Source organism: Carassius gibelio, chromosome A22, assembly GCF_023724105.1.
Source record: "Carassius gibelio isolate Cgi1373 ecotype wild population from Czech Republic chromosome A22, carGib1.2-hapl.c, whole genome shotgun sequence".
Classification (NCBI taxonomy): Eukaryota; Metazoa; Chordata; class Actinopteri; order Cypriniformes; family Cyprinidae; genus Carassius; species Carassius gibelio.
The window spans coordinates 133,589-152,222 of NC_068392.1; the positions used below are offsets into that span (position 1 = coordinate 133,589).

Consider the following 18,634-nt stretch of genomic DNA (forward strand, 5'->3'; position numbering starts at 1 on the left):
AGAAGTCTTTGGTAACCAAAGCTATTTAGTTAATAATGCTCCTCAAAAAAAAATAAAATAAAAAAAATTAATAATAATATGTATCTATATCTATCTATCTATCTATCTATCTATCTATCTATCTATCTATCTATCTATCTATATATATATATATATATATATATATGTATATACATATGTCATTTTGTAGTTTGAAAAGTCTAAATTCGGTATTCGAAATAGTATACTGGAGTACTACTACTTTTGCCATATAAAGATAAGACTGTTTTGGTCATAATATCCAGTGTTTTAATGAATGGTTTGAGTGAGTGAAAGAATCGATTTTTGGCTCGCTGGTGGCATAACAAAGACAGTCACTTTTCTGCATCTACTGGCATAACAATCTAACCTACAGAAAGGATGACTGAATGAAATAGTGAACAAATATTTTAGGTTGATCCAAATCCTATTCTTCAAGGCGCCACATTGTGTTAAGTAGCCTGCTTCAAATAATGACAACAATACACATTTTCAGCTTTATAGCTTTATTAAAAAGTGCAGTATATGTTGTGTTAGAACCAACAGGCATATTTTTTCCCAATTACAACGAGAATTCACAGTAAACCTGTCAGAAGGTATGTAAGTTGCTAATGATGTAAGAGCTTGAATGTCACATGTTTTAAATCCCAATGGCTCACAGTCCTTTACAATGCACACTCATTATTGCATAATCTCTAATACTGTCAATGTCAAAATTTCAAAAGTATATATTAAAATATAACAAACATATCTTCATTCATGCTTCATACCATTATTACCTCTGGCCTGCACACATCAAAAAACAATTGCATCACTCCTCCAAGTACATTTCCACATATACCTTAAGGTGAATATAACAACATTTTTTAAACTAAATACCTTTCTAAACATCTTTACATGTTGCTCTTCAATCTGCTATACAAGTGTTATTACAGGACATTTTTTTTTAAAAAGTGGCTAATAATTACAAGAATACAGCCACACACTAACTGGTGTGATCCAAATCAGTTATTGGACTCTTTGTAAGTTGTGTGATGGCATGAAGTCCTTGGTATAGAAAGTGTTTAATTCACTGGAATGAAAACCAGATGATTGTTTCCTGGACCGGTTCTTTTCCAGTGGACACTGATCTAAATGGCTCAGATGAAGCTAGCTTGCTGGCATGCATCATCAAATACTCAGCTGACAATGCTGGCTAACTGGAAGGCAGTAATGTTTTATGAATACTATCTATGTGTGTTTGTGCTGTAGGGCCTGTTATGTACTGCTGTAAGCTGCGTAGTCAATCACAGGCATTCATTAAGTCACTCTGAAATCCACTGCCTTAATAAATGGTGATAAATGGAATTTTTTGCATACTAAATTTAGCTTAACTTTTACTAATTTTACCGCACTTTAAGTATACTAAATATTAATATTAATTTGGGTCAGTTTGTTTCAACTATTGTAGGCTATACCTGCTGTAATATATAATTAGGGGTACTCTACTCTTATCATAATTAAATATACTGTAGTGTGTAAGTGTGTGGTTGACTATCTCATCTGAATGAGAATCATTGTATATAACTGAATATTAATCCACAGTTCAAATACCTCCTTAGTGTATGTAGACTGAGGATATTATAGAATTGCAATTTATTGATGGCCGTTTCTAATACTGTAAAGTTGGCACACAATCGTGCTAATAGTGGCTCCAGTGACATGGCTTTGCTGGTTATGGTGTGCCCATCAGTAGGTAGAATGTAAGAGCAACGATGAGGAGGAGGCAAAAGGGAGAAGAGAATGTCTGATAGGCTGTGGCAGGCATGAAAATGTCCTCATATTTATAGATGCTAATCATGCGATCTGACACCGGTGGGGAGTCAATGTCATGCCTTGTGATGGAACCTGAGAAGAAAAACAGAACAAAATGAAATTGTTGCACTGCTCGGCTGCACTATTACGCAGCAATATGGTTGTTGTTAGGATGACAAAAAAGCAGGCATGGTTTACTGTTCACAGAAGCAGATTGTGAATTCCAGCAATTAAAGAGAGAAAGAGAAAATGGTAGGTGAAAATAATTAATATTAGTCAACTTTTTTACGATAGAAATGTTAAATGACCGACAGCTATTCAGAGATTCAGTATTAAATCTATTTTATTAAGAAAAGTCGCGGGGCAGCATTGACACATTTCTGTGCTCCTGGTCCCCCCGAATGTTCAAGACTTGGCTATGGCCTTGGATGTAGATTTGGAGAAATGTTTTATTACATAATTTCTTACAGCATTACATTAACTTACTCACCAGTGGATCCTCTGCAGTGAATGGGTGCCATCAGTTCAAACAGCTGACAAAAACATCCCAATAATCCACACGACTCCAGTCCATCAATTAACGTCTTGTGAAGTGAAAGCTGCGTGTTTGTAAGTAACATATCCATCAAGCCATTTTAACTTTAAACCATCACTTCTGGCCAAAATACCAGTCTATAATCAGTAATAACACTTCCTCTAGTGAGAAAAAGTCTATCCTCTGTTGTCCTCTTACATCAAAAACCTACCAACAGAAACAGTTTTCCATAATTTATTTATATTTTGCCTGTAAACTGTGAATATTTTATCAGCTGTTTAGATTCTCATCCTGATGACACCTGTCACTGGATCCACTGGAACTATTCTTTTAAAATGAGGCTCAATTTCTTTACCTTGTATGGCAGGTCCCCAAGCAAACAGATAGTACCAGCTCAGGTGCAGGTCCACCAGCGTCTCCTCCCGCGACACGTGAAGAGGCCGTTTGAAGCGGCACGTGACGCGGTTGTTTTCAAAGATGCCCTCCTCGTCCCGCGCCGGGTTGCGCTTGATCTCTTTGGCCCACTGGCCCACGTTGTAGAAATGATGGATCCGTACACGTCCATTATCGTCATGAACGCAGCCCATGACATCATCACCTCCCTGTGACAACAATATTATTGTGTGTTTCTTAAAAGGTCTGAAAGCATTCACACCTTATAAATGCAATCCCTCTCTCTCTCTCTACCATTTTTTTGTCAGAGGAGAAACCGACAGCAACCCATCCATCGGTGTCTGCACTCATCTCAAATTCCACATCTGTGCCAATGCGCCTGAAACTCAGGAAGTATTCACAGGTCTCTGCGTCACAGCCTGGTTTGCCATATCTGCAGCAACAGAAAGGTTGAGAGAAAGACAAAGTGAGTCACACAACAAATCTGGACAGTTTATTCATTCATTCACATTCATGTCAATCCAAACCTGACTTTCTCTGCAAAACATTTTGAAAAAATTGATTTTCATTTTATATTTATTTCTACCTACAATGATGTAAATTTTGACATTTGATGACTTTTGTTTGTTTGGGTGAACTATCCCTTTAAGAATAACAATCAAAACATACATTCAAACATCCTACTACATGATGTGCATATGTATATTTCATGCTCCAGAAGATTTGCTTGAGCTAGAATTTCACTTAACAACAATGAGTAGCAGCTTGACTACTCAGATTGAAATCAATCACACTTGAGTGTACTGGATAGCATGGCAGACTGCAGTTTGATTGCAATACACAGCTTGACATTGGCACTATTGTTTATAGACTAATTTTAACCTTTATTCCATCTGCTCACCTGATGCATCCTTTGGTTATTCCACAGTCACTAACTTTGATGCGGGCAAACGGGTCTACAGGGGGTGCAGTTGGGAAGGGGTAACCTTTATGAGACATTAGACACAAAACATTAATGAACTGGTTTCAGCAAGTCCTACTACAAAAATAACCATTTAATGTATGATGTATTTGTATGCTAATACATTGCAATGTGGGAGTCACAATGACTTGCTGGTTATGGTGTGGTTAAACGTCAGTTTCTTAACCTTAGCTTCGGGTAAAGTTTGCGCAATGTAGCGTGTTGTGTAACATTCTTTTATCACACACATACACACACACACATACAAAGGTTTGAGAAAAAAAAGATCCCTTTATGACCCACAAAGGCCACCTAGCGTCTTTAAAATCTTAAATCTTTAAAATCACTAAAATCTTTGAAATGTTACTTTTTACCAGCCCCAAACCTTTGAACGGTAGCGTATGTTGCATTGTTTTGAACATTATACATATACTGAACACATTTATGCTTTTGAACACTGTACCATCAAGTATGTAACAACAGTGTTCAAAAGCATAACTGTATTCAATATCATGTATAATGTACGTGTTGTAGGTACAGCAAGGTAAATAGCTGTACCTACAGCACTGGTCTAGTCATGTGGCAATAATTGTTTCTGTTTTATTATATTAGATTTGATGTGTTGTGATTTAATGAACCACTGTCTGGGTATCTGCAGTTTATCAAAAAAGTATATTACAAAATACGGGGTTGGGAAAGCCTGCGGGTTACTGAATACAAGTCTAGTGCTGACCAAGGTGCTGATGTTGTACCATACGTTTGTATCAGCGAATCAAAAACAATCTCTTGTAAAAAAAAAAAAAAAAGATACGATATATATATATATATATATATATATATATATATATATATATATATATATGTGTGTGTGTGTGTGTGTGTGTATATATATATATATATATATATATATATATATATATATATATATTTATATATAATTATCAATAAAAGACAATATTATTAACCTATGTAATAGGCCTGTGGTGAGGAATGGCATCAGAGGGTGACCATTCACTACATAGTGCTTTTATGAATTGCACTCACATAGCCTACTGAGAAACAACACAACATGCATTCAAGGCTTCAGATTAAGCGTTACGGTCCATCATACCTTCGTCTGAGAGGTATCTGGATTCGAGAAACTCGGAGGCGAATGTGCTGTAAGAATCTTTATGGGGTTCTTCATGGCCCGGTTCTCCGTGCTCTCCATGGCCGGCCCGCAGTACATTATCATCGGTAGGGCTGGCAGAAACCACCAGCCACCACGTCACATCCAGCAGCACAGAGATCTGCAGCAGCTGATGCAAAAGAAACATGACTGGATGCTCGACCTAAAGACTCGATAATGGTTATCGTATACGCGAAGAGACTCGGGTCTGGTTTACATTTCGCATTCCAGTACTTATCCTTAGACTGATAAAATTAATAAAATGTAGCTAATTAGATCGCTTTGATGGTAAAGCGTTTCTGTCGGTCCGCGGAGGAGGGGGTGCTGAGAGTCGCCAGGATCGGGTGCCGTTAATAAAAAGGGCTAAACCAATCCGCTTATGGTGAGATTTGTAACCGATAGTGATGTTGTTTGATAACGACACGGCGCTTAGTCATAATATCAATCGTATACAGTATTCAGCTATAGCGTAAATAAAATATTACCGAGTTAATGTATATTTCAGAATTTATTTACCGTCGTACAGTAATTTAACACGTTATGTCTCCCCTCTCCGGTCGTGTTTTCTTCTCTCCTCGCCAGTTTTGCTTTCAACAGCATCGCACTACGTGTGGAAATGAAGCGCAGTCAGATACTGTAGACGTTTAAAGGGCAAAGAATGTAAAACTGCTGCAGCAAAAAATGCTATTTGGTTAAATACAAAAAGTTATAAACTAGTAAACATCACATTTTAGATTTCAGTTCGGCTATGTTGTAGCGTAGGCTTTGTTGTTTAGTTAATTTGTATAGGATTTTTAGTTGTGTGTGTGTGTCTGTGTGGTTAACAATTTTGGTTGTTTTTATTTTAATGCTCAATTACTGCAGAGCCCATTTAAATGAATTAAACGTCATTATGTGGCCTTTCATTGTACCATCAGATGTATTATTATACATTTTACAGTAACAAATGTTGTAATAGGTCAGAGGTTCTATAAAATGTAATTACAAAAAGGCCTAAAAGTAGGCTAAAATCAATATTAAATACACAGTCCTTTAATCTTCTTGGAACATTGTGACTTAACTTATTATATAGTAAAATTCTGGTAACTTATTCTGTACAATGTAAGTTCTTAATTAGAGATGCAAAAGCAGATTTTTGAAGTTCTCCTTTTTCAACCAAAAGCTTTTGTCTATTTCACAATGGCAAGGGAGGGTGTCCAAACTTGATCCTGGAGGGCCACTGTCCTGCAGAGTTCAGCTCAAGATTGCCTCGACACACATGCCTGAAAGCTTCTATTACGCTTAGTAAGACCTTAATTATCTGATTCGGGCGTGTTTAATTTGGGCTGGAGCTCAACTCTGCAGGACAGTGGCCCTCAAAGACCTAATTTGGACACCCCTGCACAATGGCAGTAGGGTGAATGTAAACCTCTCATCAACCACAAGATGGCAGTGTTTAATTTCTAAACAAAAAGAAGACGTTGCGAAGAAATATCATGTGGCAATATTGTATCATGAATCTACAGCTTTTTAAGTTTGTAGCATTTTGGGAAACTATGATGTTTATACAGAATATTGAAATTCACTATGGTGTACATTTCAATTGTGATTTTAAATGGTATACTATTATATATAATTTTTATATTTTTGTTACAGTGCACTAATCATTCTGAGATTAAGAGTCAATTTTGGTCACACTGAAACAGCTTTGCTTGTATTTCCCATATCATTTGCACCACTCATTCCTCCTCCTGTTTAACAAGCCCTACTGTAAGACGTCATTCACAGTTTTAAGGGACGACCTTTTCTAGCCAAAATCTACTATGTTGGAATGTGATTCAAGAACAAGAACATAAGAGACCATCAGCATATCCTTGAAAGGCTGAAAATAAATAATACTGGAGAGAGAGAGAGAGAGAGAGAGAGAGAGAGAGAGAGAGAGAGAGAGAGAGATCTCACTATCCAAAAGACCTTAGATAAAATCACTGCACTCTTAGGTTCTTTACTGGTATCAAGGGTTCCATGAGGAAACTCTAAAATCCATGGAACCTTTCCATTCCACAAAAGGTTCTTTATAGTGGGAAAAGGTTCTTTTGGTATATCCATTTCTCACATTCATATCGTGTAGTTACAGATGCCAAGTGGCACTATAGCCACAATGTACAGCTTAAAATTCACCCCTCCAAGGGGTCCACTTAAATGCTGGCACCCCTGAATCAGTCTCTCCTCTCTTCTCAGGATATGGAAAATTACCCGCTGCTTAGCAGGACTATTAAAGTCTACCTAAAACGACATAAACTTTAGCCCTATCCCATCTGCACACACATATATAGACATGCTCTCATACACACACACACACACACACACACACACACTGTGTCATGCAGTTATAAGACACTGTCCTCCACCATTGGGCATGCCACCATCCCCCTCCTGCCATCACACAGGCATGATCACTCTGTGTCTAATAGCCTTACTCAATTACGGCCACAGTGCTAGAGGAGAAAGGATGATGAGATCCCCTAACATGTTAATGAAGAACCTACGGCATACCTGCCTTATCTTAATAACCTAAAACACACACACACACATACACTCTCACACTCACACACACAGAGCAATCCGCCAAATGTCAATTGTGTGTCTCCTGGGTATGTGTGTGAGTGTGTGATTGACACAGAGACAATGGCCGGAGGTCCCATTCATAAAGGGGAAAGGAAGGGAGAAAATCCAAGGTTAGATAGAGACAAGTATTCTAATGTTACAATGGAACCTGCCTGACATGTTCAAGAAAGTTTATTTTTAAGGCATGTTTTGCATTTGAACATACACAAACAAAATTTAAACATGCAGTGGTGATATCAAATGAAGTCTTTGATTTTCACTTGTTAATTAACATACTAAAAGGCATATTAACAATATTAACAGTAAAAAAATTGCAAGGTTTAAATTTGAATTAATTTATGTAATTATTCAATGTAAATGTCTTCATTGAACTAAAATGTCAAGCTGTCAACTTAAAATTTGAAACCATCATTAAAGATTAAATATTTAAGTTGAAATCAAAAATAATTCTATGCAGCATGTTCCCTTAATTTAAACAGTTTTACATTTTATATTATGTGCACTTTAAAAATATACTAGGGCCGGGACTTTAACTTCTTTTTGCACCGCGGAACGTTTCTCACTGGATGAGTTTCAGCGGACCGATTATATTATTATTATTATTACTCTTTATTTCAGACTCATGGTCCATATGAAAAGAAGAAAGAATGAAGAGGAAAATACACACAGAGAATTTAAAAGACATACAAGCTTGCATTCCAATGCTTCCGCAAGCTGGAAAAATACCTTGTATCACTTAATGTAACATCATTTAAGACCATTATGATACCATTTTTTGAATCATTCAGCCGACATATGAAATTATACATACACTTCCTTAAGACAGCATGCAAAGTAGGTACATTATTAGATACAAACAATTGGCTTGCACTTGTCCACCTTGGATGTTTAAGCAAAATTCTTAGCGCATCATTAAATGCCACCTGGAGTTTTTGCATTTTAGCTTTAGCATACCTACACCATAAGTGAGCTGTATAAAAAGATGTACAGAATGCCCTAAATAGAGCTATTTTAACAGCATCAGTACACATATAAAATTTACGAGTCAGCATATTAGCTTGCCCATATAACCTACAGCACTGGCGCTGCACATCATCTTCATCATTTAAATCATTTCTAATGATGTGATCCAAGTATTTCACTTTATTTACCACATTCAATACTTGGTCATTGTGGCAGGGGGGGCGTGGTTTAGCGAAGTCTGCAGCGGGAGAGAGGATCAGGAGACGAGCGGTAAGTGAGTGGTTTGGGCAGAAATTATTATCACCTGTTTCTTGTTCTAGTAATTGGCGTGGAGAGGGTATAAAACGCCAGGGGAGACGGAAGCAAGAGAGAGAGAGTCGGACTGCTGGCGGAAGCCGAGACCGGAAACCGGAAGCCGGAAAGCGAAAGCTCCGAGTGAACGTAGCAAAATAGAAGTCACCATATGGTGTTAGAAAACCTTTGTTTTATTTTCATTAATAAATTGACGTCAGCAGTCCAGCCGACCCCTTGTCCTCTTCCTTACCCACACGAACTCACAACACTGGTGCCGAAGCCCGGGAAGGAAGACGGACCGACGCCGCCGCCATGCAAAGCCCGTCCTCCACGCCGCTTGCGGACATCATCTCTTCCCTCGCGGTCCTCCACCGCGAGCAACACCAGGCGCTGCTGGATCTGAGGACCGATCAGGAGCGACGGTTCCAGGCCATTGTCCAGGCCCAGCAGGAGGACCGCGAGAGGTTCCGGGGCTGGTTCGATCGGGAGGTTCGCGCTGAGGCCGCCGGGCCGCCCGCCATGCACCTGCCACTGCACAAGATGGGGGCCCAGGATGATCCGGAGGCCTTCCTGGAACTTTTTGAGAAGGCAGCCGAGGCCTGCGGGTGGCCCCGGGAGCAGTGGCCGGTGCGCCTCATTCCCCTGCTCTCCGGCGAGGCCCAGGTGGCCGCACAACAACTTCCAGTGGCGAACCTCCTGGTCTTCGACGACCTGAAGAGGGCCATCCTTCAGCGGGTCGGCCGATCGCCCGAACAACACAGACAACGCTTCCGCTCCCTGGACTTGGGCGAGGCCGGCCGACCCTTTGCGTTGGCCCAACAGCTCCGGGACTCCTGCCGCAAGTGGCTACTGGCCGAGGGAAGCGACGTGGAGCGAGTCGTCGATCTGGTGGTGCTGGAGCAGTTCATCACTCGGCTCCCCAAGAAGACGGCCGAGTGGGTCCAGTGCCACCGCCCCGCGTCGCTGGAATCGGCCATCCACCTGGCGGAGGACCACATGGTGGCGTGCCCAGGGGTCGGCACACCCCCACCTACTAACTCTCTCTCCCCTTCTCTCTCTCCCCCTTCTCTCTCTCGCCCTGTCCCTCTCCCTAGGTCCCGTCCACCTGGCCCTCCTCGTGTCCCGCCCCGGGGGCGGAGCGGGACGGACCAAGGCCGTTTCGCGAATACAAGGGCCCCGCCCAGGGGGGCGGGCCTCGGCGCTGCGGGAGGGGACAGTACTTCCGTCTCTCCGCTCTCTCCACGCCAATTCCCCTCTCCACTCCCTGCCATTGGGGCGGCGGGTAGGTCTGGGCTGGCCTGTTGGCGTTGCGGGGACCCGGAGCATTTCGTGGACACGTGTCCTGTGATGGAGGTGGAGATGATGGTCCGGGTCCCGGACGACCCACGGGCCACCCCCGGTCAGGCTGGCGAGTACCAAATACCCGTGAGTATCAAGGGGGGTACATATCCGGCCTTGGTGGATTCAGGATGTAACCAAACCTCGATCCATCAAAGCCTGGTTCAACCGGGGGCGTTGGATACAAGCCGCGTGGTTAAGGTGCGGTGTGTACACGGGGATGTGGTGGAATATCCGGTCGTCCCAATTTGGATTCAATTTCGGGGACAAAAACATAGTGTGGAGGTGGCGGTTAGTCCCCACCTCCGGCATCCAGTAATTTTGGGGACGAACTGGCCCGCGTTTACGGTTTTATTGGGGTCGTTATGTGCGGATGCCTCTTGGGGAAATAAGGCACGGAAGGAGACCGCGCGGGTGCAGGTGGGGGAAACTGAGCCAGGACCGCTGGGGCCGGCTTCAGGGGAACCGAGCGGAATCGGGAGACTAACTCTCTCGGAGCACGATGACTTTCCCCTGGAGCAGTCTCAGGATGAGACGCTAAAACATGCGTTCCAACAGGTCCGCACCATCGATGGCCAGCCTCTCCGACCGGCCCTTCCGCTCTCCTATCCCTATTTTGCCATCTTAAAAGACCGGTTGTATCGAGTGACCCAAGACGCTCAGACAAAAGTAAATACAACCCAGTTGTTAGTTCCAAAGAGCCGCAGGGAAATGCTTTTCCATGCGGCTCATTCTAATCCTATGGCGGGCCATTTGGGACAGGCAGCCACACTAAATCGCCTCATGACCCGATTCTTCTGGCCGGGCATTCATGACAACGTGCGCAGGTGGTGCGCGTCTTGTCCGGAATGTCAGTTGGTGAACCCACCGGCCGCCCCAAAAGCGCCGTTGCGCCCTCTCCCATTAATGCAGGCCCCCTTCGAAAGAATTGGTATGGACCTCATCGGGCCATTAGAGCGATCGGCACGAGGACATCGCTTTGCATTAGTCATAGTTGATTATGCAACACGATATCCTGAAGCAGTGGCCCTCCGCAACATTTCCGCTAAAAGTGTTGCGGATGCCCTGTTTCGTCTTATCTCCCGGGTGGGGGTTCCGAAAGAAATCCTTACTGATCAAGGCACGGCGTTTATGTCACGTACGCTACGCGAACTATACGGATTGTTGGGCATTAAGTCGATTCGAACGAGCGTCTATCACCCACAAACGGACGGCCTGGTCGAACGATTTAATCGCACTCTTAAATCCATGATCCGTAAGTTCGTTCAGGAAGACGCCAAAAATTGGGATCGGTGGCTAGAGCCCTTGTTATTCGCTGTGCGAGAAGTCCCACAAGCCTCCACGGGGTTTTCCCCCTTCGAGCTTCTCTATGGACGCCAGCCCCGGGGGGTGCTTGACGTTCTGAGAGAAACTTGGGAGGAGGGACCATCTCAGGGCAAAAACGAAATTCAATACGTACTGGACTTGAGAACAAAACTCCACACATTGGGGCGGCTATCAAGGGAGAATTTGTTAAAAGCCCAGGACCGCCAGAGTCGGCTGTATAACAGGGGAACTAGGTTACGCAAATTTGCACCGGGAGAGAAAGTACTTGTATTACTCCCAACGTCGAGCTCCAAATTATTGGCTAAGTGGCAGGGGCCGTTTGAGGTCGCACGCCAAGTCGGGGATCTCGATTATGAGGTAATACGGTCCGATAGGAACGGGTCGCATCAGGTTTACCATCTCAATCTCCTTAAAAAATGGAATGAGGCGGAATCAGTGATGTTGGCAACGGTGATTGGGGGGGAGGATGATCTCGGGCCAGAGGCGAATCTCAAACCACAATCCCTCGCCCTGGCTCCAGGTGGAGATCACCTCTCGCCATGCCAACTCACTGATTTAACGAAGTTACAGGCAGATTTTGCCGATGTCTTTTCGCCCCTACCGGGCCGTACTAACCTCATTCAGCACCATATCGAGACCGAGCCGGGCGTGGTAGTTCGCAGCCGGCCGTATCGCTTACCTGAGCACAAGAAAAAAGTAGTTCAGGCTGAATTAGGCGCTATGCTTGACATGGGGGTAATAGAAGAGTCCAACAGTAACTGGGCGAGCCCGATAGTTTTAGTTCCGAAAACGGACGGCTCAGTCCGGTTCTGTGTGGATTATCGCAAGGTGAATGCTGTGTCGAAGTTCGACGCGTATCCAATGCCGCGGGTTGACGAGTTGCTTGATCGGTTAGGCACGGCTCGCTTTTATTCGACATTGGACTTGACGAAGGGTTATTGGCAGATCCCCTTGTCTCCATTATCCCGAGAAAAAACAGCTTTCACAACGCCGTTTGGTTTACACCAATTTGTTACCCTTCCCTTTGGCTTGTTCGGGGCGCCTGCAACCTTTCAGCGCCTCATGGATAGAATCTTGCGGCCCCATGCGGCATATGCGGCTGCCTACCTGGATGATATCATTATATTCAGTAATGATTGGCAGCGGCATATGCAGCATCTGAGGGCTGTTCTGAGGTCGCTGAGAGGAGCGGGCCTCACGGCCAACCCAAAGAAGTGTGCGATTGGGCGAGTGGAAGTAAGGTATCTGGGCTTCCACTTGGGGCATGGACAGGTGCGTCCCCAAATTGATAAGACAGCCGCTATTGCGACCTGCCCACGTCCCAAGACCAAAAAGGAGGTGAGGCAGTTCTTGGGGCTGGCGGGATATTACAGGCGGTTTATTCCCAATTATTCGGACCTCACCAGCCCCTTGACTGACCTCACTAAAAAGGAGGTGCCAGATACGGTCCAGTGGACGGAGCCGTGTCAACAGGCTTTTACCCAGGTCAAGGCTGCTCTATGTGGCGGGCCGTTATTACACTCTCCTGACTTTTCTCTCCCTTTTCTGTTGCAGACAGACGCGTCGGACAGGGGGCTGGGGGCGGTCCTGTCCCAGGAGATAGAGGGGGAGGAACGGCCGGTGCTGTACATTAGCCGCAAGCTCTCAAAGAGAGAGGCTAAGTACAGCACCATTGAAAAAGAGTGCCTGGCCATCAGGTGGGCCGTCCTCACCCTCCGCTATTATCTCCTGGGACGGGAGTTCACCCTCTGTTCGGACCACGCTCCGCTGCAGTGGCTCCACCGCATGAAGGATACCAACGCGCGGATCACTCGTTGGTATCTAGCTCTTCAGCCTTTTAAATTCAAGGTGGTCCACAGGCCGGGTGTTCAGATGGCGGTGGCTGACTTCCTCTCCAGAAATGGGGGGGGGGGGGGGGCTGCAGGCCGGACGGCTCCCCGGCCTGAGTCGGGCGGTGGGGGTATGTGGCAGGGGGGGCGTGGTTTAGCGAAGTCTGCAGCGGGAGAGAGGATCAGGAGACGAGCGGTAAGTGAGTGGTTTGGGCAGAAATTATTATCACCTGTTTCTTGTTCTAGTAATTGGCGTGGAGAGGGTATAAAACGCCAGGGGAGACGGAAGCAAGAGAGAGAGAGTCGGACTGCTGGCGGAAGCCGAGACCGGAAACCGGAAGCCGGAAAGCGAAAGCTCCGAGTGAACGTAGCAAAATAGAAGTCACCATATGGTGTTAGAAAACCTTTGTTTTATTTTCATTAATAAATTGACGTCAGCAGTCCAGCCGACCCCTTGTCCTCTTCCTTACCCACACGAACTCACAACAGTCATCTATATAAAAAGAAGGAAAATTTTGCTTAAGGTCCTCTTTGGTTTTAACAATCATAATCACACTCTTTTTAACATTAAATTTTATATCATGCTGCACACCATAACTTGAACATACTCGAAGCAGCTTTTGTAATCCTGCGCTACAAGGAGACATAATAACCAGATCATCAGCATACATCAAATGGTTAATGAGACTATCACCTATTAAACATCCAGTCTTACAATTATTCAACTCCACAGAAAGACCATCCATGTACAGGTTAAAAAGAAGAGGTGACAATATCCCCCCTTGCCGAACCCCATTCGTCATAAAAAACGGTTCCGATACGTTCTTACCCCATTGAACTTTTAAGGTTTGATGTATATACCAAAAATATAATATTCTTATCAAGTATGGGGGAACCCCTCTTTCTTGCAATTTTAAAAATAACTTAGTATGATTAATTCGATCAAACGCCTTAGATGCATCTAAAAAGCACAAAAAAACAGTTGAATTATGTAGATTATACTTACTAACTACTTCCTTTAATGAATATATGCATAAATCAGTGCCATGCTTACTTTTAAAACCAAACTGATTATCCGTGGTTGTTAGATACTCTTTAAGCCTATCCATAAGGATTCGCTCAAATACTTTAGAAATCACACTTGCCAGTGCAATTGGCCTATAGTTTTCTGTACCAGTTATTTTACCTGTTTTATCTTTAATTACCGGTACCAGTAAAACTGACACCATGGAATCAGGTAACACACCATGGACTAAAAATCCTGTAAAGCATAAAGCAAGTAACACTGAGATCCTTGGACTAGCATGCTTCAAATGTTCAGAAGTTATGCGATCTGTACCACAAGCTTTATTCTCAGCCAGTTTCTCAATTGCGTACTTGACCTCATCAATTGTAACTATCATACCTTCATCATTCGCCACATGACCAACTTTAAATTCCTTCCTCTCAACACAATTAAAAATATCTCCATAATATTTTCTCCATAAATTAACAATATTCCCCGCCCCAACATATACTGAAGCACCAACATCACTGCAGCACATCGAGCCTCAAGTATCACCTCAACGCAAAACATATAGCAGCTAGCGTAGACTTTATACTTTATGTTGAACTATGTATTATTTTGTTGGTGCAACAGTTTATGTTGAACTCTTTATTGTTTTGGCCAAGGTTATTGAGAGTTGGAATTAGTATGTTATGGCCTCTGAAGCAACAGAGAGATGTTTTCTAATAGTCAGTGTTTCCAATGTTCTGAATGTAATTGACAGTATTGTGTTTTACTTAAAAAACACTTTACAGAAGGTTCCAGCACCTATAAGCTTCCTGAATTTCTGAAATGTACTATTTCTAAATTGTTTCTAAATATGCTATTGCTACACTTCATGGCAAAAATTGCACTGGTCTGCTAGACTTGGTTGAACAAAAATAAACAATATTTTGTTGCTTAAGCTTATGTATTCAGTCATTATTCAATGGTATACTATAAATCCATGTGAAAAAAAATTACTTCTCACTGTTCTCAGGTCAAATATTTATATGCGATTAAAATGCGATTAATTTCGATTAATTAATCACAAAGCCTCTAATTAATTAGATTAATTTTTTTAATCGAGTCCCGGCCCTAAAATATACATTAAAAAGTCTTGCTGTCTTAAAGTCAAGATGCAACATTATTATCTTTTTTATTCTGTTCTGTGATGTACATCCAGTTGAACCAGATTATCACAAAGGACAAAACTTGACTTGTTTTATTTAGACTTTGTTCTGTTCATCAGTTGCTAACTGGTTGGAGACAAATCTGAATGCATGTTTTAATAAAGTAAAAATGTCATAAATAACATGAGCACTCTGGACAGCATACATGACCAGACAGAAGTACATTTTAAATGTTAAAAATAAAGATAATAAAACCTAGAAGAGTAAAACAAAGTAACCATAATTACATAGAGGTAGGCTATAGGTTTCTGTGTACAGTAAAAAAAAAAAAAAAAAAAAAAAAAACATTCCATCAACCCAAATCATTTGCTGTGCTTATATTTCATTTGAAAAGCTACATAGACTTGCATTATATGACCCTCAAATTTGCACATTCTTCAGAGTAGCAAACAAACAAAAACGTCAACAAATTATCATTGAGTGTGTCTTCAACTCCTAACAGTGTTTGTGTACTCAGGGAAAGATGCACAATAACCAGCTTCGCATCCCACCATGTGTGATCGCCTGGCCTGGTCAGCCATATTAAACCAGGCCACAGTTTCAACTTGAGGGCTTGCTTTTATTTCCATATTACGCATATTTTACAGATACTATTTGAGTGCAAGCACACACCCAGAAACACTTCACGGTTATTGACAGAAAGAAAAAGGGCCCTATTATTCCTGAGAGATCTTGTGTGAGGCTTCATTTTAACTTGTCAACAGTCCTTACATACTGTCAGCAGAGCAAGCACTGTTGACATTCTCATCACTCTTCCCCTCGCTTTGAGTCTAGCACACCGAACAGACACGAACACATACCAAAGATCGATAGACGTCTGTGTCGCCCACTGAAGACGGTACTGTCTGTCCGTGTCCCCGGGAGCACATTATAGGCACGTGCCGGGTGTTAACCCATTAATCTGATGATGGGCGGATGTGTTATGTTCCCTCTCCCACGGGAGTGTGTTGGGGTGATAGATTGAGCTCTATGTGTGTGCGCACGCACAGCAAAGATCTCCAATTCTTACTTTGAGCAAATAGAGATCAAGAGCAAGCACTTGTGAGCTTTCAGTTTCTCTCTGTCGCACTCATTTGGAGTCTGGTCACAGATATCTCCGCTTTGTCTGAGTGTTGCTTGATTGCTATTTGACCCGGAGCGATCGCAGCATTTCTCTCGCGAGCTTGTCCCGTCAATCTGTTTGCTTTGCGCCATTTGTTTCCGCGGTTATACAGGTGTATCCAGCTCATCTGAATGGTTTGACAGAGGCTGTTAGAACACAAACACCCGCGTGTTCCAATCAATAGCATCATTAAACGTGAATTAGCGCTAACTCAATAAACTACCCAGTTTAGCAATCTCGGTCGTTTACCCGGGGAGGCCTTGTTGCTCACTGACGCGTGGATCTTTGTGGATCTTTGTGGATCGCAGCAGGAGCTGTCAGTTACTCCAGCTATCCTCAGGATGGATGGCAAGCAAGGTCGTATAGTTTTGGTGGGAATATTGCCGGGGTTGAAGTGTGAACTGTTGTAGCTCCCTCATAAGGTGTTTGTTTGCTTAAATGTTTATTTTTGTAAAATGGTCTTTTGTCCTATCATCTGTCACAGTGTCTGGTCTGTGTTTCCCTGGGTGTCCAGTTGTGGTCTCACTTCCCCATAGTCACCACACTGCAGGCACTACATTTCCCAATAGCCTTCATCCCATTCATCACTGTTAATTGCACACCTGTTAATTGCACTCAGCTGTCTCCACTTTCATCGTTTTCACCTGTCTTTATAAACCGGTCTGTTTCTATCTGTTTCATGGAGTCCTTGTTTTCCATCACCCGGCTTTCTAGTGTTCTTCATGTTTCTTATTTTTGGACTGCTTTTGTTGTTATTGACCTCTAGCCTGTTTTTGGATTTAGATTTTTGGATTACCCTAATAAATCACTGCAATTGGATCTCTCGTTTCATCTGTGCATTCGTTACAGAAAGACTCCAGCATGCCCAGATCCAGCGGTGTGGGATTTCGTATCCGTTCCCCAACCACCATAGAGGAGCGGATGGGGAGACTGTCGAACCCAACCACTCTCCGTCAGAAGGGGAGTGAGGTGGGTGGTTTGGCTCAAGTCTTTTGGACAATGGCAGTGGGGCTGGGGTATAATGATGAGGCCCTGAGGGACCTATTCAACAACAACTTTCACACAGAGATTCCGGAAAATACAAGGATAATGCGTTCCGTGATTTGTCCCAGCATGGTTTGATTTTGGTTCATTCAAACTGCTAGTGATTTTCCAGAATCTGTTGACTTCTGGAATATAGTGGAGTCTGTGAACGCACACACATCCCGTTAAGACATGTGACATTATGATGTGATGTGTAATGTGACACGTACCGTTTCACCAAGCTGGCAAACAATCTCAGCTTCAGCACGGATAGTGAGGAGCTCCCTGATCCTCTGCTGCATACCAGTTTGGAAAATTATTTTCATTGTGAACGTTGATCTGCCTTCAAAACACCCAGTAAAAGAGTCGCATGATAACGCGTGTCATCACTACAAATACAGCATTAGTTCTTAAAGGGGTTTGAAAGACATACTGTAACTTCGACAGAATACTGAAGAGGACTGAAAATATATCCACTTTTGTGAAGATTCGACAACGAATGAGAGGCTTCCAAATAATTCACTTGAAGGAGAAAGATTCTGAGTAAATTGGCGCCAAGTGCTGCGTTATAAGGGGCGCCACGCCCCCTAATTTTCACGCACTTGTACACCATTGGACATTACAGAGCAATGGCGTTTAGCGAATCAGGCTTCAGTATTCTAAGGAGAAAGGTAAAATAAAAAGGGCACAAATTAATTATAAAAATATACATAACCTTCCGTTTTGACCAGTAAAAAAATGCTACAAATCATCTCATTACCATAAAACCTTTTTTCTTATACAGTTGCTGTGACAGTAAAAAAGTATGTGGTCACACTTTCATGTGTCCACCTCAATTTTCTTTTACACAAGTACACAATCAGCACATGCACTTAATTCAGCAAACATAAACTGCATGTGCAGCTGTGTAGATTTGATATATTAGGTTTTAGACTCACGCCCCCCTGCTCTGCCTCGTGGACAGATTCTCCTAATGAGAGACCAGTGCATTTGTGTACTAACATCATTACTGTAATCACAGACACTGATGAGGTTATCATTATCATGATGTCCATGGTCATACACACAA

At 42.9% G+C, this 18,634-nt stretch overlaps 2 protein-coding genes across 6 annotated transcripts in view; one reads left to right on the forward strand and one right to left on the reverse strand.

Annotated features, from left to right (window-relative positions):
- The window catches only part of LOC127942563 (myosin heavy chain, fast skeletal muscle-like), a 139,966-nt gene that overhangs the window by 58,994 nt on the left and 62,338 nt on the right, over positions 1–18,634 (forward strand). The window lies entirely within an intron of this gene.
- On the reverse strand, positions 508–5,436 carry LOC127942575 (DOMON domain-containing protein FRRS1L-like). Its single transcript, XM_052538382.1, has 5 exons — positions 4,813–5,436; positions 3,642–3,726; positions 3,035–3,173; positions 2,703–2,949; positions 508–1,905 (listed from the first exon to the last, which is right to left on the reverse strand). The coding sequence occupies exons 1-5, from the start codon at positions 5,015–5,017 to the stop codon at positions 1,733–1,735; spliced, it is 849 nt and encodes a 282-aa protein (XP_052394342.1). The 5' UTR covers positions 5,018–5,436; the 3' UTR covers positions 508–1,732.

Excerpts from the sequence above, each read along its gene's own strand:
- LOC127942575 (XM_052538382.1), bottom strand. The coding sequence starts at position 5,017 with ATGTTTCTTTTGCATCAGCTGCTGCAGATCTCTGTGCTGCTGGATGTG. Across the intron at positions 3,174-3,641 it reads ATAACCAAAGGATGCATCAG|ATATGGCAAACCAGGCTGTG; the intron begins GTGAGCAGATGG and ends CTGTTGCTGCAG. Across the intron at positions 1,906-2,702 it reads TTGGGGACCTGCCATACAAG|GTTCCATCACAAGGCATGAC; the intron begins GTAAAGAAATTG and ends TTTTCTTCTCAG.